The 26,421-nt window shown below is 50.6% G+C and overlaps 1 protein-coding gene across 2 annotated transcripts in view; it reads left to right on the top strand.

Annotated features, from left to right (window-relative positions):
• The window catches only part of ITGB5 (integrin subunit beta 5), a 113,547-nt gene that overhangs the window by 74,125 nt on the left and 13,001 nt on the right, over positions 1-26,421 (top strand). For both annotated transcript variants that reach the window (XM_059162928.1, XM_059162927.1), the window contains 2 exons: positions 2,492-2,626; positions 9,530-9,959. In XM_059162928.1, the coding sequence (XP_059018911.1) occupies positions 2,492-2,626; positions 9,530-9,959 (565 nt within the window). The remainder of the gene's footprint in view (positions 1-2,491; positions 2,627-9,529; positions 9,960-26,421) is intronic.

The raw sequence follows: 26,421 nt of genomic DNA, 5'->3' as shown, positions 1-26,421 counted from the left end.
TACAGTGGATAAGATAGATGTGGTGTATATACACAATGGAATATTACACAGCCATAGAAAAATGGTAATTGTGCCATTTGTGACAACATGGATGGTCCTAGAGGGTATTGTGCTAAGTGAAATAAGTTAGATTGAAAAAGACAAATACTATATGATTCTACTCATAAGTAGAATCCTTTAAAAGAAAAAAAAAAAGAGAATCAGATCTATAAATAGAACAAACTGATGGTTGCCAGAGGGGAGGGGAGGTAGGGGATTGGGCAAAATGGGTGAAGGGGAGAGAGGAAGAGATACAGCTTCTAGTTATGGAATGAGTAAGTCACAGGAAAAAAAAAAAAGGCACAGTATAAGCAATAAAAAAATTTTTGACCTGCCTCAAAAATAATTTTAAGTTTCTTCCACTAGGTCTAAACCCCTTAGTATAGCTGCCATTAAAACACCCATCCAGGGCGCCTGGGTGGCTCAGTGGGTTAAGCCACTGCCTTCGGCTCAGGTCATGATCTCAGGGTCCTGGGATCGAGGCCCGCATCGGGCTCTCTGCTCAGCAGGGAGCCTGCTTCCCTCTCTCTCTCTCTGCCTGCCTCTCTGTCTACTTGTGATCTCTCTGTGTCAAATAAATAAATAAAATCTTTAAAAAAAAAAAAAAAAAAAACACCCATCCATTCACTCAATAGAAGCTTGTGTTCAGTACTAGGGAGAAATAGGATATGGCTCTGGGAGCTCCCTGCTCAGTGAGTTCGGGAGCTTTGTAAAGAACTGTGTTTTAGCAGGAGGGCACTGTGTATGTTGAGAGATACTCATGTAACTCTTGGCTGATTGAGGCTGGCACAAGAGGAAGTGGATTTAAGAGAGAGTATTTTTAGAGTTGTAGAAGCACTTGGACAATTTGTTGCAAAGGAGGAGACTATTTTTTGCAGAGAGTATTTTCAACAAGCCATTAATTTGTTGGAAAAACTGCATATTTAACTTATTCAAGTTTAGCACTACAGGCTCAGCAAAAAAGAAAAAAAAACCACAAAGAAAAGAACCCAAAAGAGGAAGAGGCAGTTCTGCTAGCCATCTATTCAATGCCATGTTCCCTGAAGTGCACCTGAGAGGAGGGTGCGGGCCTCGGGGTCATTGTTGAACTTGGGGTCCTTGTATCTATGTATAAACAAATTTATTTTTTGTAAGACCCAAGCCAGTTCCTTTGCCCTGAGTCACCAAAGTGTGCCCTCTTTAGAGATTTTCAATGGCAGGTTTTTCAATGTACAGGCGTGCAGAAATTTGCACAAACTCTTCACAAGCTAAATAGCTCTGACAATCCAGCACCCAGATCAAAAAACGATATTACTAATACCCAGAACCACCTATTGTGCCCTCTTCTACTGTTTATCGCTCCAAGGGTAACCATTAATTTTGCCTCTTTTTAAATGTCATATAAATAGAATCATACAGTATATATCCTCTTTGGGTCTGACTTCTTTCAGGCAGGGTTACAAGATTCATTTATGTCATGGGATGTAGTGATACTTCATTAATTGTTACTAGACAGTGTTCTGTGTGAACACACCATAATTGTTTTTGTTAAAGGTCTCTTCTACCATTGACAGGCATTTGGATGGTTCTGGTTTCTAGCTGCTGTGGACAATGTTGCTATGTGTGTCTCTGGTCAGTACGTGTCTCTATTGGGTATAAGCCTACAGTGAATTACTAAGTCCAAGGTTGGTCTAGGCTTTGGTAGACAGTGCCTCATGGTTTTCTCAAAGCTTGTATCAGTCAGACTCACACCAGCAGAGTGGAGGCCCAGGGGCTCCACACATCTTTCCAACACTTGATATTTTTCATCTTTTATTTTTTCTTTTCTGATGGGTAACTTTGGCTTGACTTTTATTTCATTCGCCATCTTGAGAACATTATCCCCATGTAAGATATTGTTCTTTTAGAATATGGTTCAAAACTCAGTGAACGTGGCCCTCATCTGATGCAGGGTGGGTGTGATTGCAAGGATCAGCCAGGTGGATTCTAGGAGGAAGTGCCTGCTGAACTGGTTTGGAAGATTGACAAGATGCTAGCCAGGGGAAGAGAAGCCATTGACAGAGGGAACGCTATCCTAGGCCCATTAAACTACTAAAGTCTAGGGAGCACATGGCAAGATTTGAGGAGCTGAGTGTCCAAAGCTGAGTGGGACGAGAGGTGACTGGAGTGGTGAGTGGGGACAGAATATCACCCCCTGGAAGCAGATAAAGTTACCATATGGCAGGTGGACCACTGTCAACCTCTCTGAGCTCACGGAGGGAGAGCTCGGGCCAGGTCTGGCAAGGGTGGTGTGTAGTGTGCAGAGAAGGGAAAGGATGAGGGATGGGTGGTGAACCAAGCCCAGTGGCTCTTGCCTTGGCCTGAGGCTCCTGAGTTAGGGACGGTCCTGTGGGCCTCCGAGGACCAGTGTGTAGAGCATCTCTGCTGCAGCCTGCTCTAAATGGTTTTGGCTCCGTCTTCTCTCTCTGTTCAGAGCATCCGGTCAAAAGTGGAGGTGTCTGTCTGGGATCAGCCTGAGGACCTTAATCTGTTCTTCACTGCTACCTGCCAGGACGGTGTGTCCTACCCCGGCCAGAGGAAGTGTGAAGGCCTGAAGATCGGGGACACAGTAAGTTCTCACCCCCAACTAAACCTGCTAGCGTTGGTCATCATTCTTTGGCTTCTGGTAACTTTTATGACTTATCAGAACTTTTCGGGGCTTTTATTCTGTCTTCCAACTCTGTGTCATGGTGGGGTGCCTGTTCTGTGCTGTGTTTCCGGGGTGCAAGGTGGACTTGTTAGAGGGCTTCAGTCAGGAGGCAGCACCCTGGCCACTGCCACACGAGATTTCCTCAAGTTGACGTTGTGCCCTTGGCGTTTGAAAACATGATCTTCATTGGGCAGGAATGAAATTAGGTGGGAGAGTATGGTGGGAATGAGAGAACTGGCCTTCATTCCTAGTCTTCGACAACTTGCTCTGAGCCTTGGATAATCTGACCCTCGCTTTTTCTGTCTGCAGATTAGGAAGAAAGCCATCCATCTCTGATTTGATCCAGTGGGGTGGATAACCACAGCGGTGGAGGGCATAGAACCTTTGCGTGGATTAAGGGGCTGATGGGGAAGAAAGACAATGAGTTTGCTCTGTGTTCCTCACCACTCCCCTGCGGGGAAGGTAGTGTTACTTAGGTTGGCAGGTGAGAAAAGCAGAGCCAGGGCTTTCTGGCTCTGATACTGGTACCCTCGACCACCATTCCCTGGCCTCTTGCTGCCTGTGATTCTGTTCTCTCCTGTCTGTTCCAGAGGGTTCATTTTGGATCAAAGTATGATAGCAAAGAAGTGGGGGGGGGGGGTGCTCTGCACGGGGATCGTGGCTTATTGAGTGCCTTTCCTTGCCTTACCTCATTCAGTGTGCACACACACACCCGGGGGAACGGGGTGCTGTGCTCACTGCTGCTGGGCATCCTGAGGTTGGAGACATCACAGCCTGCCAGAGATCCCCCAGCTAACAAGCGGTGGGCGTGTAACAGACTGTGGTCACTGACTAGTCGTTCTTAACCGTGGAGGGAATAACCCATGTACCATTGTGTGGGGGTTGATGACGGGCCCTGTGCTACATCCAGTAGGGACTTCGTCTGCTTCCTGCAGCACCTGTAAGATAGACGTTACTTCCCCCACTTGATGTGAGGAAGACTGGGGCTCCCAGGGGGACCTGAGAAACTTGCCGAAAGTCCTGCTGCTGTTGAGCTGCAAAGACCCAGTCAAATCTGAAACTCCTGATGCCGGAGTCTGCGTTCTGCTTGTGTGCTTCGGAAGGACAGCTTTCTAGGAAGCCCGGGGTGGCATCCTTACCACATCTGTGTAGACACCCCTGTGTACAGATTTGGGGTTTCCCTAGGATAGCTCAGGAAAGTAGGGACATTGTCTAGAAGACAAAAAAAGATTATTTTATTATTTAAAAAAAAGTTTTTTAAAGATTTTATTTATTTATTTGAGAGGGAGTGAGAGAGATCACAGAGGAAGGAGAAGCAGGCTTCCTGCTAAGCAAGGAGCCAGACGTGGGGCTCGATCCCAGGACCCTGAGATCATGACCTGAGCTGAAGGCAGATGCTTAACCGACTGAACCACCTAGGTGTCCCCCCAAAAAGGTTATAAGTGGCATTTTTTCCCCACATAAACAAAAGAGCTTGGATGTATTGGGATGATTTATAGAGAAGCCGAAATAGAGATGGAAGGAAGGTGCTTTGCCCACCCTGATCGCCCTGGACAGCTCTTCCGCACGGGTGGGCCAGCAGCCTCCCTTCAGCTCAGAGAGAAGACTTCTGCTGTTGTCTTGCTGTCCGGGAGGCCATGGTCACACGGCCTCTGGCTCTGCTGCAAGGAGGGGTGGAGTTCTTGTTTCCTGTGGGTGGAAATAGCCTGGCACAGAGCAGCGGCGACTCCCCTGTCACAACGGACAAGATGCCGCCGCCAGTGCCATGCCAGCCCAGGGGAGGCAAGCTCGTGCAGGGCCCTGCGGGTGCAGGGGCAGAACCAGCCACACAATTTACGGGGCCCAGTGCCAAATCAGAATATGGGGTCCTTGTTCAAAAATACAGAATTTGAGGGACGCCTGGGTGGCTCAGTCAGTTAAGCCACTGTCTTCGGCTCAGGTCATGATCCCAGGGTTCTGGGATCGAGTCCCACATCAGGCTCCTTGCTCGGCAGGGGGCCTGCTTCTCTCTCTGCCTCTGCCTGCTTGTGTGTGTGCGCTTTCTTTCTCTCTCTCTCTCAATCTGACAAATAAATAAAATCTTAAAAAAAAAAAAAAAAACAGAATTTGAAGATGACAACAGCAAAGGATTAACCTGAGCACAGGGCCCTTCTGGGTGAGGGGCCCTGGGAGTGCATAGGCTCAGCACCATGGAGCCAGCCCCAGCAAAGGAATGAGGGGATGCTCTCCCTCGGTCCCCCTTCTGCTGAAGGAGAGATGCATTTGTGCACTTCTAGCTGGGACCAGTCTGATTTCCTTAACCCTGGGCCACCTCTCCATCTCTGTCCCTCTTCCCAGACTGAGCTTTCTTTAGAGGGCTCACACCTGGGCTCCAGCAGCCAGGTCTGCTCCTGAGCACACAGGCTCTCCCGCTAACGGCAGTGTCCAGGGCCAGTTGGCAGAGGAGAACACGTGCGATGAGTCGGCCCCACAGAGGGTGAGGCATGCAGCTCTACACGCTGGCCATGCAGCTCTGCAGGCTGGCCATGGTGTCCCAGCGGCCCCAGGGACGAAGGATCCACACCACAGAGGGGTTCTCTTTGAGCTGAGGAACACGAGTAGGGGTTTTCCAGGTGTGGGAGGGAGGATGGGGAGGTCCCATCCATGGGCATAACATGTGCAGAGCAGTAGGTGAGTCTGAGGGTGTGAACATGCTTTGCCCTTTTGCAGGTGGGAAGCAGTTGAGGGGAGTGGGGTGGAGCCTGGGGCAGGCTTGGGCGGTATGGGCAGGACGCAGGGGCCAAGCTAAGGTATCTGACTGTTACTTGGGAAGTGGGTGTTATCCTTCATTGCCAAGATTTGGGAGGTCCGTGGACAAGTTGGAGAATGGCAGGAGATAGGCAGAAGGGCTCGGGACTTACATGGAGAAGAGGGATTAGGAAAAGCAGTCAGGGTATAACTGTCGTTGGGTATCTCCAGGTCTGGCCTGTAGATGAGGACATGGGCCATGGTGGGGGTTCGGGGAAGGTGGGTGCAGCCTTGGGACAGCTGGGTTTAAGTGTCAGCCAGGTGAACCTCACCCCCTCATAACTAAAGCTTCTTGAAGAGCAGGGCATGGTGGGGGTAGGGGTGGGGCAGGCAGAGGCTTTATGGGCACTTCCAGCCAGAGGCCATGGTTTTATGACTCTTCTGTGTTCTCTGGGTTAAGAGATCTCTCCAGGCAGGAAGCAGGAGAGGTGGCAGGGGATGAGGGACACCAAATACTCCTTAAATAAAACCTTCAAAGTGTCAAATCCAATGAGGTTCTCTTCTCCAGTGGTTTTAATTTTTTCCCTAATTTTCCGTCTCTGGGCTCAGCACCAGCTAGGGATGACCCAGTGGGCCCAGCCACTAGGAGTTGGTTTTCTCATGAACTGACTTCGACAAATCAGTATGCAAGTGACCAGCCACACAGCAAACACTAACGCCCAGTACAAAGGACCTAGTGAGCCCCATCATGGGCTTCCCACAGTGTCCCCCTCTCCTGTCCCCTCCTTTGGGGCTCTGTAGTCCGTGCCCATGCCCAGCGCTTTGTTTCAATGAGCTCCTGGTGGACTTGGCATCTGTACAGCCCCGGGTTTGGTGGGTTTGGGGTGGGGGCTGGGCAGCCCTTTTGAAAGCGTGGATCAGGCCAACAGTCCTGCAGGGAAACCACAAGCATCCCAATGAGGCTTAAATAACAAGACTGGATGGGAGGGAGGGCTGCTATATCCATGACCTTTTTCTGGAATCTCAGTGGGAGATGGAGGTCTCTGGGAACTGGGGAGCCTTGAGTATCAGTTGAAGTCCACAGTAATCAGGGAAAAGTCTCCTTCCAGCTGCTTGACAGAGGCTGGATTCTTTCCTGACCCCTCAGGGAAATGGACTCTGAAAGGAGGGTAGCAGAACAGATTTACTTGTTGTTCCTGAAGTGCTTTTTATAGCTTTCCTGTGCCTAGGAGGACCTGCGAGACTAGTGGCTGAGTTAGACGGAGCCACTCTCTGTTTATCAGGTGGCTGGCCACATGCCAGGGTACATGGGCCTGACAGCTAGGGCCTGGGTTAGACCAAAGCTTTGGCTGAGGAAAGCCACCAGGACTGCCTAAAGGCCATTATTCCTCGTTCCGCCAGCGAGGCAGACAGTCAACGAGCCTTTCTAAATCCTGGGTCACTGGCTGCCTGCACTGATCCCGGGGCTCCCCTGGCTTCTCCACTTACTCCCTGGCAAACACAGGCACACTGGGAAGACTGGGGATATTGAATTCTCTTGTTACTTTGTCCCTTGATGCAGGCAAGTTTCCCTGGGGGCAGGTTCTGCTCCCAGATGGACACTCCTCACAGTCTTTCAGTAATTAAATCCGTTTGGCTCTTGGTCTAGCTTATTTCTTTGCCACTTATCCATTTCTGAGCCCCAGACACCTTTGGGAGGCAGGGACTTTTCATTTCACAAGCCCTATATCACTGTAGCCCCAGGAAGTGGTAGCGTTGAGCAAGTCATGGCTTCTTTCCCAAAGCAGGGATGTTCGTATCTGCGTTCTTGACAGCCCTGTGGGGGGCTTCGGTCAGGCACCCTACTCCCTTCCTGTCTGGAGGTTGGGTCCCCTCTAGCCCAAGGCAGGTAGATTTGGAGATGCCTCTGGTCCCCCCCCCCCCCTTGGGGATCACCATCTTGCAGTCCCTGCAGTTCGCTGGGCTGCCTTGCCCTCCGTACCCAGACATGAACACTGAACATGTTCCCACTTCCAGGAGAGGATGTGCCGAGAAGAGCCGGGTCCCACCCTCACCAGCTCTGTGACCGACACTAAGCTCCCTTACCCACCAGCCCTGTTTTCTCTCTAGTAAATGAGAATACCTCTTTTTAGGGCATGTACATGAGACATTCATGGAAATGCCCAGCACAGTACCTGGCCCATGTAGGCATTTGTCCCCTGGTGACTAGTCATGTTTGTTGTCATGAGGCAGGGTTCAGTTCCCAGGTGGGTCCTCATCTCGTTTCCTTACCTCAAGAGCCCACCTATACCTTGGGTCCTTGAAACGTAGCCTGTTTCTCCCTTTGCCTCCTTCCACGGTCTGTGTAGACCTGGAGAGTGGGGGTGGGCTAATCTCAGCTGTCTGCAGCTGGTTTGGCTCACCCAGTGGCCTCTGACCCTGGCTTTTGGTCATCATCCTCAGCTCACCTGTCTAGCAGCAGCTTCTGTGATACCCCTTGGCTGACGTTGATTCCTGGATGTCCGTCGTTGGGTCACCTGGAGCCCGGCCTACTGCCAAGTGGGAATTTCTCTCCAGGGCCTGGAGCGCTGGGTCTGTCATCCCGCTCGGTCTAACCTGCCCCTCCACCCCCACGGTGTCCCTAGATGTCACAGAATTTGAGGGGAGACCTTTTAGAATTAATAAAGACCCCGAGGTGATAGGGATCTATAGAACATTTAGAAAAAAACATGTTTTCACTGTTTTCCAAAAATACACCTCTTTGTTACCTGAGAGGCCGGTAAAGCCAGTTATAGATGACTTTCTAAAAAATCAGCTTTGGGGTGCCTGGGTGGCTCAGTGGGTTAAAGCCTTTGCCTTCGGCTCAGGTCATGATCCTAGGGTCCTGGGATCGAGCCCCACATCGGGCTCTCTGCTCAGCAGGGAGCCTGTTTCCCCCTCTCCCTTTCTCTCTGCCTGCCTCTCTGCCTGCTTGTGATCTCTGCCTGTCAAATAAATAAATAAAATCTTTAAAAAATAATAAATAAAAATAAAAAGTCAGCTTTAATCCAACCCAAGTGATTAATGCAATTAAGAACAGCAGTAGCAAAAAGTGGTTTCTAACCCCTTCTGAACCTCAGAACGACCCAAGGGATCTTTTGAAAAATAGAGCCATCCGGCCAGACACAGGGGGTCAGTCAATGGACACCCCTGTCTGTTTCAGGAACACCGCTGTTCAGGGAGAAGTGTTTCAGGGTGGCATTGGGTCAGGGCGTGCCAACTGCCTGTCTGCGGATCTCCACAGCCCTGGGCCCTGAGGGCAGCCTGGCTGACTAGCCACACCCACTCCTGTCCCAGGGGAGCCCAGGGAGGAGGGGCGCTCTGCCTCTGGGAGTACCCCACAGAGCCTGCCCGTGCTCTCCTCCCTTCACAGCCACGTGGGCAGGTGATGGGGTCTTCCTGTGAGGCCATCCCCAGCCGCCCACCTGACTGCCTGTTTCTGGGGCAACCCGTGAGCAGCTCAGGGGTCAGTGACACTTCTCCACAGGCTGTGCTTAGAAAGAAAAAGTCTGTCCCTGTGTGTGGCATGCTCATCAGTCCCAGTGTGATTGGGGCTGAGGGGTGCAGCTGGGAGGACCAGTGTGAGCAGGAACCGGGGGGTAGAGGGAGCCTTCAGGGGTGTGTCGTGGTGAGGCAGGCACCCTGGCAGGGACTGAGCACCCTCTTGTCCTTTCTCCAGCAGGAGAGGAACCCTTTCTGCAGAGGGGCAGGCAGGTGCCAGGGTGCATGGGCTCCCATGCCCCTCGAGGTCAAGGGCGCAGCTGCCTCAGTGCCTGGCACAGAGGGGATGCTGGGAAAGTATTCATGGGAGGAGCGACTTCCTAAACGGAGAGGGGAGCGGGTAGGGTAACAGAAACACAGGGGAGCTAGAACCACATGCCCTGGGCGCACCTGAGTGCTGTCGTCCTGGGTACAGAGAGGGCGCTCGCGGATCTGGGGGGGCCTTGTCTGCCTCTGGCCTGCAGCCACGGCTCTCCATCGAGGACCTCAGGGGTGCTTCCCCCCTGCTGGGCCTCTGGATGGTGGGGAGGCCCTGACCGGCCATGCCACAACGTCCCCTCTCTCCTTCCCACCCAGGCGTCCTTCGAGGTGTCGGTGGAGGCCCGCAGCTGCCCCAGCAGGCCCACGGAGCACACGTTCACCCTGCGGCCTGTAGGGTTCCGGGACAGCCTGGAGGTGGGGGTCACCTACAGCTGCCAGTGCGGCTGCAGCGCGCGGCTGGAGTCCGACAGCACCCGGTGCAGTGGGAACGGGACCTACATGTGTGGCCTGTGCGAGTGCAACCCCGGCCACCTGGGCACCCGCTGTGAGTGCCAGGAAAGCGAGCGCCAGACCGGGTACCAGAACCTGTGCCGGGAAGCCGAAGGCAAGCCTCTGTGCAGTGGGCGTGGGGAGTGCAGCTGCAACCAGTGCTCCTGCTTCGAGAGCGAGTTCGGGAAGATCTACGGTTCTTTCTGCCAGTGTGACAACTTCTCCTGTGCCAGGAACAGAGGGATCCTCTGCTCAGGTAGGCACCCTGTGAGCACATTAAAACTCTGGGCCGGGCTCAGGCACCACTAGGCATCCCCCGCCCAAAGGGTGCCTTGTACTAACTAACCACTGTCCTCCTGGGAGAAGGCAAGGGCGAGCCTTGCCTGCCACTGGGCCTGGGAGTGGGAACCTGTGTGTAGAATACAACAGTAGGAGGACCTGCTGTGTGCCTGAGAACTCCCAGAGTCACAGGGGTATGTGGGGGTCATCCGGGACTACCTTGCATGGCATTCCTGACAGGTAGGTGTTTAGTCTCTCCTTGATTGCCTCCTGGGACAGGGAGCTCGCTGGGGCCAGTAGTGGGTATTCTCTTGTTAGACATTGCATTCGCCTCCTGTTGCTGGTCTGACGAGTCGCTGTAGACTTTGTGGCTTCAAACAACACCAGTGTGTCTGTTACTGTTCTGAAAGTCAGAAGTCCACTGTGGATGTTATTTGGCAAATACCCAGGTGTCAGCAGGGCTGCATTCCTTTTGGAAACTCTAGGGGAGAATCCATTCCCTTGCCTGTTTCAGCTTCTAAAAGCCATCTGCATCCCTTAGCTCATAGCCCTTCCTCTGTTTTCAAAGCCAGCACTATGGCATCCTCAGATCTTTCTCTGAGTCTGACCTCTGGTTTGTTGTCCCATGTCTTTCTCTGACATTCTGCCTCCCTCTTACAAGAAGCCTTGTGATTATGTTGGACCCGCAAGGGTAATCCCAGAGTCTCCCCATCTTGAGAGCTTTGACTTAACCACATCTGTGAAGTCCCTTTACCGTGCAGAGTAACACAGACATGGGCTTTGGGCATTGGGCTGCGGTCATCTTGGGGGGCCATCATCTGCCTCCCACAGACATGGTTTGGAAGCTTCTTTTGACTGAATGGAAAATTGTTGTCTCAGTCATTTCCACCCACTGATTCCCATTCTAGACAGCCTGTCAAACATCTGAAAATTTCTTTATGTTTCTCTGTTCTCTTTTCTTTCTGCACTAGATACCAGGTCTCCTCCTCTGAGGACTCCATCAGTTTGTTAAATGTGCTCTCAGCCCTGAGTATGTTATTTGTCATTCTGGAGAGTTCCACTGAACAGTTCTGTGATCTGGATGTTCCTCTTACATTAACACATCCTAACAGGATGCCCACTTTCCCTTTTCTCTCCTGTTAAACAATCACATGATACTGTTGAGGCAATCTTTAACTTCACTGCCAAAAGCTGAAGGGCTTTAATTTTCCAAGTGAGCCATAGTCAAGCCCAGTTTTTGTTGTGTCCTGTTTGAGCACTTAAGCTTTTTAATCTACGTATAAGACTTTCCATGGATTCCAGTTAAATTACAGTTTGGCAGTTCCCATTCTGAGAGTTGCATTCCGATGAGATACTGTAAAATCACGTCTCAGCAGCGGACGGGAGGCGGGGGGCATTTCTTCCAACTCCGTGCTGCCTGCAAACCCAGCAAATGGAACAATTAGAGGCAGGAGTGTGGTTCCTTCTGTGGGGTATTCTCCTTTGCTGGGATTCTTCCCTTGAGAGTGGTCCTCCAGTTGGGAAGTATTTGTAATATTTATAATTTGTAATATTTGAATATTTATAATACTCAAAGTAATACTCAAAGTAATACTTGGAGTATTGCTGCGGGCCTCCACCGACACCTCGAATACTTGAGTATTATAGGGAAGATAAAGCGGAATCATGGGAGGCAAATCAGAGCATTTAAATGACCTGTCCCTGGGGGAGGAATAACTGGTCCCTCTTCGGAAGGAGCAAGTGCTGAGAGGGTCCCCGATGTGCATCAGTAAGTGAGAGGCTTTCTGGGGCGGACCACACAGTGAGGCAAGTAGGGGTGCACCCACGGGAGCAGTGGGACCAGCATGTTCACAACTGGCACTGCTCCAGAAAGTACAGGGCATGTGAATGTCATGGAGGAATGTCACGGGTGGAAGAATTGGGATTTGATATGCTGACCATGGAACAGGGATCCTTGCCCTCAGACAATAGACTGGGATTTGGTAGGTGGTTCTTTTTTTTTTTTTTTGGTAAGGATTTTGTTTATTTATTTGATAGACAGAGATCACAAGTAGGCAGAGAGGCAGAGAGGAAGGGAAGCCGGCTCCCTGCTGAGCAGAGAGCCTGATGGAGGGCTTGATCCCAAGATCCTGGGATCATGACCTGAGCTGAAGGCAGAGGCTTTAACCCACTGAGCCACCCAGGCGCCCCTGCTAGATGGTTCTAACTGAGTTAGCAGAAAAAGTCCTTAGGATCAGGTAGGCCTGGGTTTAAACCCAGTAACACCACCTGCTGCTTGAGTCACTATGGGCTCAGAGCTCTTGTGAAGCATAGAGTGTGTGTAGACAGCACCTGGAGCCCAGCCTGGCACAGAAGCCTGGCTCACCGAGCACTGGGACCCCTCTTAGTCCATGCCACCACCTCTGGGCAGGGCTTGAGGGGCTGCTGCCGTGAACTGCCAGGCTGTGCCTCAGGAGTTCCAGTGTGATGGGTGGACTTCCAGTTCCTTCACCAGCACCATAAAAGCTCCAAGGAGCCTGCCAGTGCCTGTGATGGCTTTTAGCAGTGTTTTTTTCTTGCTTCAAATGTATTAGTAAATAGTGTCATAAAACTGTCCCTCCCTTCCCCTCAGGAGCCAAAAACAAACCTCTGATCCGTCTTCCTCCAGAAGGCTGCTTGTGCTGTACTGTGTCCGTATGGCCTGGGAGCGCAGGCTTCTCAGTCCGCTGACGTGGGCAGATTCCGCCCCCGTAATTCATCAGCTTACTGTCCCGGTTCTCTCCCTCTCGTACATTTGGTTTTCTGTCTTAAAATGGTTCACTACCCTTTGTTTCTGCATTCTTTTGAAAATTGAAGAAGTTGTAGAAGAAGGACCTGGCATGCTACGTGGTAGAGGCCTCCTCTACGTCCCTCAGATGTTAGGTTTCTCTGTGTACCGCGCAGAGCCTGGAGGTGCAGGGCCCGTGGTTGATGAGGCGTGAGTGGCCTCAGCAGGGAAAGCTTGTCATTTTGGAGGAAAGGATATTCCATAATTGAGAGAATACCCAGATTTTTTGTTCAGCCACCCGAACTCACTGTTCTGAGTTATCTTGCGTTTCAGAATTCTGCCTGGTGCTGTTTCTCTCCCTTCACTGCACACAGTCCTGCGGTGTTGGGAGACTCTCACACGTCCCTGCGTAGAGAGAAGGGAGATTCTCGAAGCCTTCAAGGCTCCCACATACACAGTGCTTCTAGTCACTAACATCTCAGGGAGGCTGGGGTGGGATGTCTTCCCCCCTCAACTGAAAAGCCATACACACTCATTAAAGAAAATTTGAAAAACGATTCCATCGATAGATGTGTGGTCCGTCCTTTTTGTCTGCCTCATTCTTGGTGACCAGGATTTATTTGGACCATCTGGTCCACCTGGAGGAATTCCTTCCTCCCACACTGGTTCACAATGCCTCCTTTCCAAAACTGTGCTCGCTCACATAGCTGCAGAATTATTCTTAGGTTTAGAAGAGTAGAAAGAAATGAAATAAATTGTTTATAATTCCGTCAGTCATATTTTAAGAGGTGAGTATCTTTCCTTCCAAACTTTTCTTTTTCCCTGAGTTAGTGTGTCTATGTCTGCGTACAATTTTGTGTCTTGCTTTTTTCAGGTAATATAATATCCTAGGCAGCCCTTAAGGTTGAATGACTTTGATACCTCATTGACTGGAACATTTCGACTCTCTTTCCACTGCAACCCCAATTACCCTCTCCACCTCTTCCCTTGAAGAGCAGCAGCTAGTTGAAGCATGAAGCTATCCAAATCTTCATGGGGAAAACAGTTTCTGGTATGAGGTCATTGTTGTGTTTGCTTATTTAGTAAGGACTTTAGACTGAGCCTGGCTCCAGGCAGGACTAGTTCCTGCACATGGATGGAGCATCCCGCTCCTCCTTTCTTGTCTCTCATGGGGCAGCGGTGATCGGGTGGGTGCTGGGTTCCAGCCCCCAGTTCCTTGGCACACATGGTCAGCTCGGGGCTCCTGCTCCACAGCCGTGCCCATGGGTTTCGAGCTCTTGGGCTGCTCCTGCATGTGGGGTTTTGTGGGAGAGAAAGTCTGTTTCCCAACAGCCACCCTGGTCTGGAAGGTGCTGACTCAGAGCCTCGGGAGCAGCTGACTTCAGCACTCTCTCACAGTCCTTCCCGCCCCTCTCCCTGCAGCCTGGGCCACAAGGGGCCGTGTGCTTGTGGTCTCTCTTCAGGCAGGGGCTCTGGCAGAGCCAGGGCCAGGCTTGGCAGTGGGGACATCCTGGAGGAGCTCCTTCCGCTTCTCTCTTGGTCTCTTTGTCTATTCGAGGCTCACAGTCCCTTGTCCCATTGCCCTCACCCTCCCCCCAGAGGAGACCCAGGGGGAATGCGAGAGAGTCCAGGTTTTAACATGTGTGGCATAAAAGTTAGTAGTGGAGCAATCGGACTAAAGTCCGGAAGCAGTTGAACAGCTTTTGTTACGAGTTTTGGCACACATCACGCCAGTGTGTGTGCACTCAGGGCTGTTGTGTTTCCCTTTGGTTTCTAGAGGCAACGGAACCTAGTCTGTCCACAGACTGTCCCTGTGTGTGCAAAGGGAGCTTTGGGGAGCCACTGTGAGGTTTCTGTTCTTCTGCGTCTCATGAAATGTTGACCCTTCAGAATCCCTCTGTTCCTGTAACAGAAGTAGGACGTGGTCTGTTTAGTTGTTCTTAATGGAATAAAAGATGATTGCGCCAACCTTGTTCTTTGCTGGTTACCAACCCAAACAGTGCATTTCCTGGGATTTGAGTTATTCCGTTGTGGTAAACTGTTGAAATCAGTCTCAGCCCTGAAGTTTTCAGTACCCTCCGTACTTCGAATGATTGCACTGGGGTACACTGAGTAACTCGCTACTTCTTGGGTTGCATATATTGGGAAAACTTAAATAGGATATGGAATTTTGAACAGAGCCCTTTTGGTCTTGTGACTGCAAGACCCCAAAAGTACATCTAAGTGAGTCTCAAATATTTTACTTCCTCTAATAGGCCATTCGTCCAGTTTTTATTTTATATATATTTTTTCTTCTTAATCTAGATTTTTGTAAAGATACATAAATCTTTTAATACGTGGCAGATAGTCAGAGGCTAAGGGGCATCTGGAGTTCTCTCCTAAACATAAAACAATGGGAGCCACCGTAGTGGCATCATTGCCAGGGGCTAGAGCCAGGCAGGTCTGGGCGGATGGTTTCCAGAATGCTTCATGAGGCTCTGTGACTCCTCTCCAGTTACAGGCTCCTCTGACATTAAGGCCTGGTTTTAGACTTCTTGATTCTTGCCAAATGAAACACCTCCTTTGGCAGTAGTTATCCAGCTATGTTTATAAAAGTCCTTCTCACCATATTTATCCCGTTTTTCTTCAGAAGTGTACTTTTCACACTCAGCATAAGTATTGCGGTGGCCGTTCCCGGGCCTGTGGTCACAGTTGTACCTTCTGCCACTGCATCGAAATTTGCATATTTTGTAAATGGTTCATTAGAGGACCATTTTGAACACACCTCCACAACCAAGGCCTCGAAAAGTACCTTTTATTTATTTATTTATTTTTTATTTTTTTTTTTTTTAAGATTTTATTTATTTATCAGAGAGAGAGGGAGAGGGCGAGCACAGGCAGACAGAATGGCAGACAGAGGCAGAGGGAGAAGCAGGCTCCCTGCTGAGCAAGGAGCCCGATGTGGGACTCGATCCCAGGACGCTGGGATCATGACCCGAGCCGAAGGCAGCTGCTTAACCAACTGAGCCACCCAGGCGTCCCGAAAAGTACCTTTTAAATTAAATGACACATTTAATGTTCTAAGAAAGGGGCCTCTTGCTGGAATTGCTACCACTGTGCGCCTCAGGTGGGAGAGCCTAGAAAATTCTTCAGGTTTTCGCAATATATATCAATCTCTGCTCGGTTTATTGATGGTTACCCAGGTGCTGACGGCAAATACAAGAATACAAAATAAATGTATTTTCTAGAGATTGCATGAATGCATGGCATAAAACAGGCTGGTTTCATAAATTCTCAACAGGCACCCCATGATCAAGAATTCTCTAAGAATTACAACTATATCCAGACATTGCTCAAGTTCACTTGAAAGACAGAAAGGTACCAAGATTTAGGGCCTAGCTCTACAAGGAAACAGTACATCTTTCAGACTAACCTCTTGTACCAGATATGCTGGACTGCTTGCCTCGGGTCAGCTAGCTTCTTGCAGCTTGTGATTGGAGAGAGTTCTTTGGGAAAACCAGAGCATAGCAAGGACCCAATGTTAGTGCAGCTACAGATACAGAAACTGTGATCTCTGATTGCAGGTCATTTTGTTTTAGGAAGGTTGCTGATTTCATCTCATTCAGTAACAGCTCACTGAGCACCATTCACATGCCAAGTGTTGTGCTGGGTTCCAGGGTTCCAGAGCTGGGGTTGCTTGAATTAATTTGCCATTGTTTATTGCCCCTAGAATTTTCCACTTCTCAGAAACTTGCTTGGATTGAGGAATGAGGATATGAATCATTCATGCTTCTACCTTTACCATGCAGACTTGTATGAGATCTTGAGAGACAAGGGAGAGAATATTGGGAAGCCGTGTTGAGAACCTGCCTTGTTCCATGCTCTGAGCTTAGCTCTGGGAATGGAGTTTTCTTACTGCCCTTGCTCACTGCCCAGATTTTGTTTCTGCAAAGATCGTAAGCAACAATTCACCAGTGATTCTGAAAAATGGACTAGTCTAAGCATTGGACCACACCTCACTGCCCTTCTCTATTTAAAAAGGAAAATGGGCAAGAGCAGCCCCTGTGGTGAGGACCTTGTGCATGCCTTTGAACTTTAGGACTGATCCTTAAGAGCATGACACTTGGCTTGTGAAAGAAATAATGAATAATGAATAATGAAACTTAAAAAGCAAAGGAAAATCCTAGGAAGACCATGAGAATGCAAAAAATAAGATCTTAGTCATGGGTGGTATTAATTTTTGGATGTTATTGGGGTAACACATTAGACAATTTCCCATTCTTAGTTAAAACTGAGCACTTAAAGGGTTGGTTTCATTTCTGGGTTGTTGAGCCGTAACTTTGAGTTTGGTCTTGATTTGGAAACTGTGACATAATCGATTATAGGCCTCTGCTGCTCAGTGCCTCTGGTGGGCTGGGGTGGAATTGGATGGAGGAATCCTGTTCTCGCTTGGGGTGAGTGTCCGTAGCTCTGAGAACACTGACCCAAGTATACCACCCAGATGCAAACGCTCCCTGGTGTCTGGAAGTTGCTCTGACTGAGTCTGACCTGCTGCAGCTTTGGCTTCCTCTGTCTGGGACATCTTCCTAACCCCTGCCTGTTGCCCTCTGACCCAGAGAATTAGGGTCACTCCAATTACTCCAGCTCACAACCACTTCCCCGAAAAGTTTTGATCAGGTGACCCCACCATCCCTAAGCTAAAGGAATATACTTCCCAAGTTAGTATGTTATTTTAGCATTTTGCTCTCATCATGTTCCCACAAAATGGTGGGATTATTTGTGTCTTGTGCCTTTCCTAATACTGTCAGTCACACACAGTGGATCAACATTGTATTACCTATTTAACGGTTTACACTTGGGGAAACTGAGAGCCAGAACTGGGACTAAAAGTCACTGTAATTCTTTTAAGTAGGCTCCATGCCCAGGGTGGAGGCGAATGCGGGGCTGGAACTCATGACCCTGAGATCAAGACCTGAGCTGAGATCAAGAGTTGGACACTTGTTCAGATGAGCCACCCAGGTGACCCATATGATTCTTGATTAGAGATTCAGACCAGGAGAACCTTGCAAATAAATAGTTACCTCATTTCTACCTAATTTTACTTATGTTGATTAGCACGGGGCCCTTCCCAAACCTCTGAATTACCAATCCAGCCTTCACTGCCGCCACCACCCAAGCACTGAGCCCACATTTTCCAAGTCTTACCTAATCAGTGCTATTTATTTCAGTCAAAATTTTAGGAAACATTTAGTGTCTGCTTTCCTAAGTGAGTGTTTGGGTTGCATAAGGATGTATCAGGCACAGTAGGTGAGGCTGAAGGACACACGTGAACCAAGGGACTGGCTGAGGTACCCATCCTTTTATGACCACTATTTGATGGAAGACAGAGTGTTCCTCTTCGTAGTCAGTGCATGTCTGTCTGTTATTGATTATGCTGAACCCACTTTCCTGACAGGAACCTCTGTTCGCCTGTTCTAATTTATAAACCACTTTTGACATGAATGATGTCACTTGGTTGTTGTTACTCTACCAGGCTATTGATGTGGCTGTTACTGATCCGACCCAAGTGAAAGAGACTGGCTGAGAAGATTGGCCCTGTTGGCCACACTTCCCACCAGCGGTTGACCCAATGCCTTAACCCAATAAAAGCCCACCTCCCCTAACCCTCAGGGGTATTCTTGGGCAGCTGCTTCCTGCCCTCTTGTGGCTTGGCTGGGCTGGCAGCCAAGCTTCAGCATGGCCCACTGATGTGACATTCCAGACCAGCTCTGTCCATTAAGAATGCTGCACCCGACTCTGAACAGTGGCCATATGAGGGTGGAACATGGCAACTGTTAGCCAACCACAACACGACAGATCTCCAGGTTGAAAATAGTAATCCTCTCATCCTGTTGCAGTGATCAAGAGGGTAGCAAATTCATGTCTCCCCAGATGTGGTTGGCATTCCCCCAGAAGTGCCTGCCAGGTGGATTGGGCAAGTTAAGCCAGATTCAAGATGTTGATCTGAGAAACCTCTGTTTCTTTTGGCCACAGGCCCTCTGTTTTTCTTTCTGACTCAGCATTCCTTAGGGTCCTGTGAGGACTATGCTTTATCTCACTCAGCTGTTTACAGACTTCTCTGAAACTGGAAAGATGAGTTCATTAAAGAATATAGATTTTTCCACTTCCATCCATTGCTTTAATCTCCTGTGATTGGTAAGTTGGGCCAGAGACCAAGTCCTTTACTTGCCATCTTCATGTGAAATGCTAGAGTAATTCAAGGGACTTGGCAGCCAGGCGTCAGCTTTGAGAAATCGGGTGCTAAGAGAAGAAGGGCAGAGGCATCCTTTGAGAGGGCTGTTGCCTTTGACAATGGAATCTTAGCTTTCTGGCCAATGCTGTCATCTCAGAACGTAATGCTGAGGTCTAGAGAAGCTTAGTTTAAAAGCAACATTACCTCACTTGTTTAGCGGCAGTCCTATTTTGCTGTTTAAATAGAACATGAATGCAACATATGGTCCAAGATGAAGACAGAGGGTGAGGGGCTTGTCAGGACGTTGCCCCTTGGGAAGCACCATCAGTTGACCTTGTTAGGGCTGGTTCATTGACACGAAGCCAAGGACAGAGGAGCAGCTAGCCCTGAGATTAAGGATGCATCATTGTTCACGTGTCTGAAGAGCCTTTGGCTGGAGAAACCTGAACGGTATGCCAGAGCAAAAGTACGGTGCAAAGCTTGTGATGTCTGCTTGACTGTGACCATGACCTGTCAAAGGAAAAAGAACTCTTAACCATTTTTTCCTCATGGTATTCTAAATCTCTGGATTTCTTGGACATGTGTTAAGAATTTGAAATACCTCAAGAATCACATTTAAGTTCGTAAACCTCAACAGTACTTCTCTATTCCCTTTCTAATTTACAGCTTTGGATGTCTTCCCTCAGGGCTTCAGGCCTGTCCTGATGATGTTCCCAGCCTCTAGCGACATGTTCTGAGCATCTCCTGTGTGCCTGACAATTCTAGGCATTGGGCAAACAAAAAGAAAACACCCATCTTTGATTTGTACGGGTTTGCAGGCTAACGGGTTGAGGCAAATGAGTAAATAAACAAATCTGTCCATGTGATAAGTGATTTTATATCTACACTTTCCTCTTAATGAAGTCTTCCATCAGTTCTTGAACATGCTCAGGTCTCTTCATTCTAAAAAAATAAATTAATTAATAAATAGAGAAAGAGAAACCCTTAACCTCCCACTTCTTACTTCCCTGTCTTTCCTCCATATTTGTAGCTGTATTTCTGAAAACATTTGTCCCCGCCCCGTCTGCCCTCACCTCAGTCCAGTTTGGATTCAGTCTTCCCAGATCCCTAACGGCCTTGTGCTACTGCAGCTCATAGACTTTTTCAGCCTTCATCTTGACTTTCCTGCAGCGGTGGACACTGTGGGCCACGCCCACCTTGGAATGCTCTCTCGCGTCGTTCGGCCACCACTTGGAGTCCCCTTTGTAGGGTCCTTCACCTCTAGCGACCCATTCAGTGCTGGTGTGGCCGTCCTCTCCCTCATCACGCCCGTACTGTCCCGTCGCCCAAACCCGCTGCTGAGCTCCTTTCGGCCACTCGACTTCTTGACATCTCCACTGGGTGTCTTAAATGCGTCTCAGTCTCACGATGGCTCAAACGGGTCTCCAGCTCTTCCTCCTGGCCATGGTTCTCATTCTCCTCATCGCCCCTTTACACAACCAGAAACCCAGGAATCGGCCTTCTCCCTACCTTCTCCTCACTGCCCACATCCAGTCTGCCACCAGGTTGTCCCCTGACCACTTATATTTCTTCCAAATTCATCTTTCCATCTCCTTGACCACCCTCCTGGTCTGCCTGCAGGGTGATTGCTGCAAACCAAAACGCGCCAGTGTTCAGCGCCTCGTACATGTTTTGCAGCGGCCTGAAGCTGGGGTGACTCAAGGGGGGGCCTGGATGCTGGTCCCCAAAATAGAAATGCAAAAGCTGGGCTACAGGTGATGAGGAGCCAGGAAAGGGCTCTATGCCAGAGTATCATCACGGTTTACATTTTAGAAAAGCCCTGTGGTGGAACCTGACTTGGGGGAGGGGCAGATGCACTGTGGGAAGGCAGCCTGATGGATGCTGCCTCCAGGTGAGGCTCTCTGCTGACCTCAAGCCACAGGAGTTTGTTGTCAGACCATCTGGGAGCTAAAGGATGAACTTAAACTCCTTAGTCTAACAGTCAGGCCTCCTTCCTCCATCCTCAGGCATCCTCCCCTCCCTCCTGTCTGTTTGTCCATCCATCCGTACCTATATACATATACTAGGCCTGGATCTGTGTCCCCGCCCTTGCTTCCCACTCTGGTACATCTCTCCTCCTCGGATACTTCCTTTCCTGGCTGCACAGTGTTTTCATCTTCATGAATGATCTCATGCAGCTTTGTTTTTGTGCCCCCAAAATGCCTTCTCTCTTCTACTATTCCAGAACCAATAGCTGAGCCTGGAGCCCATACAAGCACTCCAGATTTCTCCCTGCGCTGGCCTTCAGCAGTATTATGACAGTGGGGGAGGAACTGTGGAGCCCTCCCAGTCTGCTGCCTTTACTGTACGGAAGAGGCCAAGGGGTTTAATGATCAGAGATTAAAAGAGCCATTCTTGGGGTGCCTGGGTGGCTCAGTCTGTTGAATGTCTGACTCTTGGTTTTAGCTCAGGTCATGGTCTCGGGGATTGGGCTCCATGACAGCTCCATGCTCAGCACGATCTGCTTGAGATTCTCTCCCTCCCGCTCTGCACCTCCTGCATGTGCTTTCTCCCTCTCTCTCTAAAATAAATAAATAAATCTTCAAAAAAATTATTAAAAAAATGAAAAAAGCCAGGCCTGGGGGTGAGCCTGTTGCACATTTTCAACTCTACTACCCTGGGCCGCTTGAACATTTATCCTAGGTACTGTTCTAACTTGTGTCGCTTACTCACGACTGGGTTGTGCTACAGAAGCCGTACGGTAGTGGTTAGGAATGTGGGCTCCAGAGTTAAACACATGTGGTTTAGATCCCTGCCCTGGCACCTACTTGCCCTGCAGCTCTGGGGAAGTTACTTGGCCTCATGTGGCCTCTGTGTGCCTCATTTTCCGTCCCTGAAAATCAGGGGTGGCACACGGCCGTGGGAAGGGCTGATGGGATCATCCACGTGAAGTGCTTTAGACAGTGCCTGCCTCCCGTGAGTAGTCATGAGGTCTCTCTAGGTTAGGAGACTTTAAGCATGGCTTGATGTCTCAATGCAGTGAAAAATCGCTTGAAGGCAGTGAGCCGTCTCCTCTCTGTGGCACATTGCACAGAAACTCCCCTATCCTGTTCAGTAGACAAGGCGCGATCCCCCTTTCCCTGATGAGGGAACTGGACTGAGGCCCAGAGACAGCAAGTAGGTAGCTGAGACAGCCCTGCAATATCACTGAGAAAAGACGTCCCCAAAGTGAGCCATTCCAAGGCATCTTGAGTGACAAGGATAGGACGGAGCCGGTCAGAGAGCTGAGCTCAGGGCTTGGTGTGGAACAAGGCCACGCCATGCTCTCATCAGGGAGCAGCTCTTCCAGGGCACATTCTTCCATCAGTGACCGCCCTTGGCAGGAGAGCACCGCGTTCATGGACTCAGAAAGCCTATGACGCCAAGGGTACACCTGTCGAGAGTGACCTGTCCAGAGGGTTATTCAGTTAACCACTGAAGGTGAGGTGAGGCACCTGCTGAAGTGCCTGCAGCCAGGCCAAGATCATTTGCATTTCAAAACTCTCCATCCTTTACTTTTTCTGGAACCATCGTCAGTGTACGGAAGGGAAAGTTGAAGTAGTGGGAGGGGATTCCCATGGGACCAGACTCAGAGACACCCTGACACCAGTGGGAGGCGCAGGCGCGGCAGGGACACGCTGAGGACGTGAGAGGGCCTGTTATGTAACACGGACCTGCTTGTCAGCACAGAGAGCACTTCCTAGGAGGGATTTCCCCTTCCTGCTCGAAAAGCCCCGGCCAGGGAGGCCGTGCCCTCTGGAAGCCTGGATATGTGTTTGGCCCCAGAGAGGTCAACCCTTGTCTGGCGTTGGTCCTGCATGACTCGTGTTTGTGCCAGGATGTCTGTGACAAGGGCCTGTCTGCGGTGTGTCCACAGGCTCAGAGCCGGGACTCCGGACAGTCCCCTCACCCCACCCCCCCACCCCTGCCACCTCCAACCCCCCACCAGGTTACAGGAGGCAGGACCATGGGCTGTGCTCCTGGTTGCTGTGGTGCCCTGGCTCGGCCGCTGTCAGGACCCTACGTCTCACAGACACGGGTGACTGGAAGCACATAAAGCTGGCAGTTGGTTTCCTGCTCTTTTTAAGCCGATTGTTGGGAGAATTCAAGACCCGACTTTGGTGACACAAACCACCCAAATGAGCAGAAAATTTTCAGTACACACCCCTTTTTCTTTCCTCTCACCACTTCCTGTTTACAGGCTGTCTCTTCTGAGAGGAGGGGAGACTGGGGGGCAGACAGAGCTCTGAGAGAGGGGCGTGCTGGGTCTGTGAGGAGAGGAAGAAAAGAGAGGAAGTGAGAAAGCAGTCTGCTTGTGTGTGGGGGCGTGGGGGGCACTGACTGGAGAGAGGCAGGGAGGGAGGCAGGACCAGGAGAAAGGGAAGGGGAACAGGGCTTAGTCCTCCCTCTACTCCCCAGCCTTTGGAGAGCCAGAGTGGACTCCCGGCAAGGGCTGGAGCTGCTCCCGTGGGTAGCCACAATGTGTTCCAGAGCTGGATGGAAACTATTTGGGGACCGGCTGTGGAGAGACAGTTTGTGCCCTGAGGGTCTGGTGTCTGCCTGGCTGTGACCCCTTGCTCCTGCGCCAGATGAGAACGGGGAGAAGGGAATCACTTCTTGGTTCTGCCCATCTCAGGCTGACTTCTTCTTCCCTCAAGGCCGCCGGCACTCAGGCATCTCCTCTGAGGTCACTCCATGGCCGCCTGGGTCCTTTGCAGGTCCAGAGTCCAAGTCCAGCTTGGGGATGAGGGGGAGTGGCAGCTTCCCTCCTGGGCCACCCTGTACTGCCTCAGATGTACCTCAGAGAGCAACCCCAACAGAGCCATGGGCACTCTTATGGTGTCAGGCTCCCCACCAAGGCTCTGGAGGCTGCTGAGCACCTGTACCAGGTCCTGGGTGTTCTCGCCTTGGGTTGGACATGGATAGGTAACTCATGCGAGCTTTTAACCCTGGCAGTTTGGGACCCAGCCTCCCAGAAAGTACTTCCCCTACTCTAGCACCAATGATGCGGAAGCTAGCTGGCATTTATTGAGCGCTTACTATATGCTAAACGCTGACTGAGTAGGCAATTTTAACGCATACGACAACCCAACGAGGGAGGCATTTTTAATCAGCCCCACTTTACAGTAAGGAAACCAAGATACACAGGGGTTAAACATCAGTAACTGCTGGTAAGTGGCAGCTTCTGGAGGCCAGCTCAGGCGTTCTGATTCTGGAAGCCACCTGTTCACCACACTGCATGACCCTATTTTCCCAGCGTTTCCCTGTGTCCCCATTCCCCACCTCCTATGTTCCGTGGTAAACAGGCTCGTCTTCATTCTGAGCCCCTGCATAAGTCCCCACTCCCCGCTCTTTGCTGAGACAGGTGGGCCTTGAGAACAGTTGGTGGGGACTGAGGGGCTGGCCTCTTGTGGTCAGCAGTCTTCCAGCTCCTCAGAGCCCCCTTTAGATCCTTGCTTTCCACCTCCAACCCCCTCCCCTCCTTCGAGGGTGTACCGTCCAGTTGCACCAGCCCTGACTTTCCCCTTCCCTGTCACTTACTGACGTCCTGGCCATTCCTTCATTCCGCAAAGACTCTGGTGGCTGCCTCACGCTCCCCGCCCCAACCCCACCGTCCCTGCCTCTCCCCGTGATGCTGTCCACTGTGTTGGTGTCCACGTGCCTGGCTTGCCCGGCTCCGGTGGCAGCTCACAGCAGTTCTGGCCCATTTCCTGAGCACCCCCATGCCCCAGATACCGAGTTAGGGCTTTACCTACAACCGCACTGTATTTGTTGGCACCATTTCCATGAGGAAGACATTATCCTCATTGACAGATGCGGAAACAGATCTTCAGATGGGTTTGGGGACTTGCCTGAGGTGACATAGTAAATGGTGAAGGACTGACTTGAACTTGGCTCCATGGAGCCCCTCAGCCTCTCTCAACTCAGCTGGAAGCTTGAGCATCCCACTCCGGCCACAGCCCTCCCCGCTCAGCTTGCCTCCCCTTCTCCCTCATCTCTCTCTGCTGTGATCTCTCCTCTTTAGAGCTGCCATTCCCTCGATCCCTCTGTTTCCCTCCAAGTCTTCTCTCTTCTGAATCTTTGTCTTCAGTCAGAAGAGTACGCAGATAGATCCCATCTTCAGAATATCCTGTCTGCTTTCCTCCCCGTCTCCTCCTTACCTTGCACAACCAGGTCACGTGTGGGAGCTGCCTGCTTGCAGCCGCCTCTCTACCGGCTGGACTCTGCCCCTCCGCCCTCCGGACTGTGCCCAGACCCGGCAGCCTCTTGGGATTTGCCCTTCTTGATCTCTTGTTGCCCTTGCCAGGCCTTCCCCTCCTGTCCCTTTTGGCTTCCAGGCCACTGGTGCCCCTCTCTCCTCTAGCTGCTCCTCCCCAGCCTGCCCCGAGGGCGCCCCTTCCTCTTAATAGTCAGCACTCTGTTTTATAAAGGGAGGGAAGGGGCCGTGTCTTGGCCCACAGCCCACACAAGCGCCATTGTGCTGATGGAAAGCTGTTGAATTCTGTGGAGCTGAAATTCTGTATAAATAGACACATTTACAACTTCCTGTCCATTTAGCTATCAATCATTCTAACGAAGGTAGTACTAATAACTTGCACGTGGAGCGAGTCCCAGCTTACAGAGTGCTTTCACATGCCCTTCAATATCCCTACCTTTGTGCAGTGAAAATATTTTTATGTCTGCGCAGTATGAAACGGGCATCATTAAATTCAGCTCAGTCTGCCAAGGTGCTGGGGGCAGCATTATGAACGAGCTGTGTTCTGCTGAAGAGTCCTTGCGTAGGCCCTCTGGGTGTTGTTGGCCAGGATCAAGTCCCCAGTCCCCCATTTAGTTTTACTGGTGATTGGTAGGTTATTGATCCTTGGGACAAGGCCAAACGGCCCTTGTTACTTTAATAACGTGTTCCTTTCCTACTAGGGCATTAGGAGAGGCTAAGTGCTGACCGGAAGATGCGGGGATCTCCGTGCATGCAGCTTGGGGGAGAGGCGGGTTGAGGCCCAGCTGCAGGGTCCGAGACATTTGGGTCAGGTTGAAGTGTAACCAGACCAGCCTAGTTTTGGAAGACCTGTATGGGTCACTCTTTTTAAAGGGGACTTGGGAGCTTTAAACCACGACTGCCAGTAGCTATATCTTGTGGGTTGGCCCCACAGCTGGTAGAACCTGCTTGGAGTACTGTGCTGGGGTGGGGGGTCGGCCATAGGCGGGAAGGAGGACGTGGCAGCACGAGCCACATCTGTGCCGTAGCTGCTTCAGCAGCCAGAACTGCTTCATAACCTGAAGTGGGGCGAGCAGGGGAGCCAATAGGCCGCTGAAGACAACCCCTCGTGAGGCTTCAGCCATGACACCAGGCCAGGAGTCGCTGTTTCCCTGGTTTGGCTTGTTGGGACTTGACTTCAGAGTCGTCAAATATTTGAGGCCCAAAGCTGCATGAAGAAGGGTTTTCTGTTGTCCCACAGCCCCTTG

This window comes from Mustela lutreola, chromosome 2 (assembly GCF_030435805.1).
Source record: "Mustela lutreola isolate mMusLut2 chromosome 2, mMusLut2.pri, whole genome shotgun sequence".
In the NCBI taxonomy this organism is placed as follows: Eukaryota; Metazoa; Chordata; class Mammalia; order Carnivora; family Mustelidae; genus Mustela; species Mustela lutreola.
This window is presented reverse-complemented; position numbering and strand designations above follow the sequence as displayed.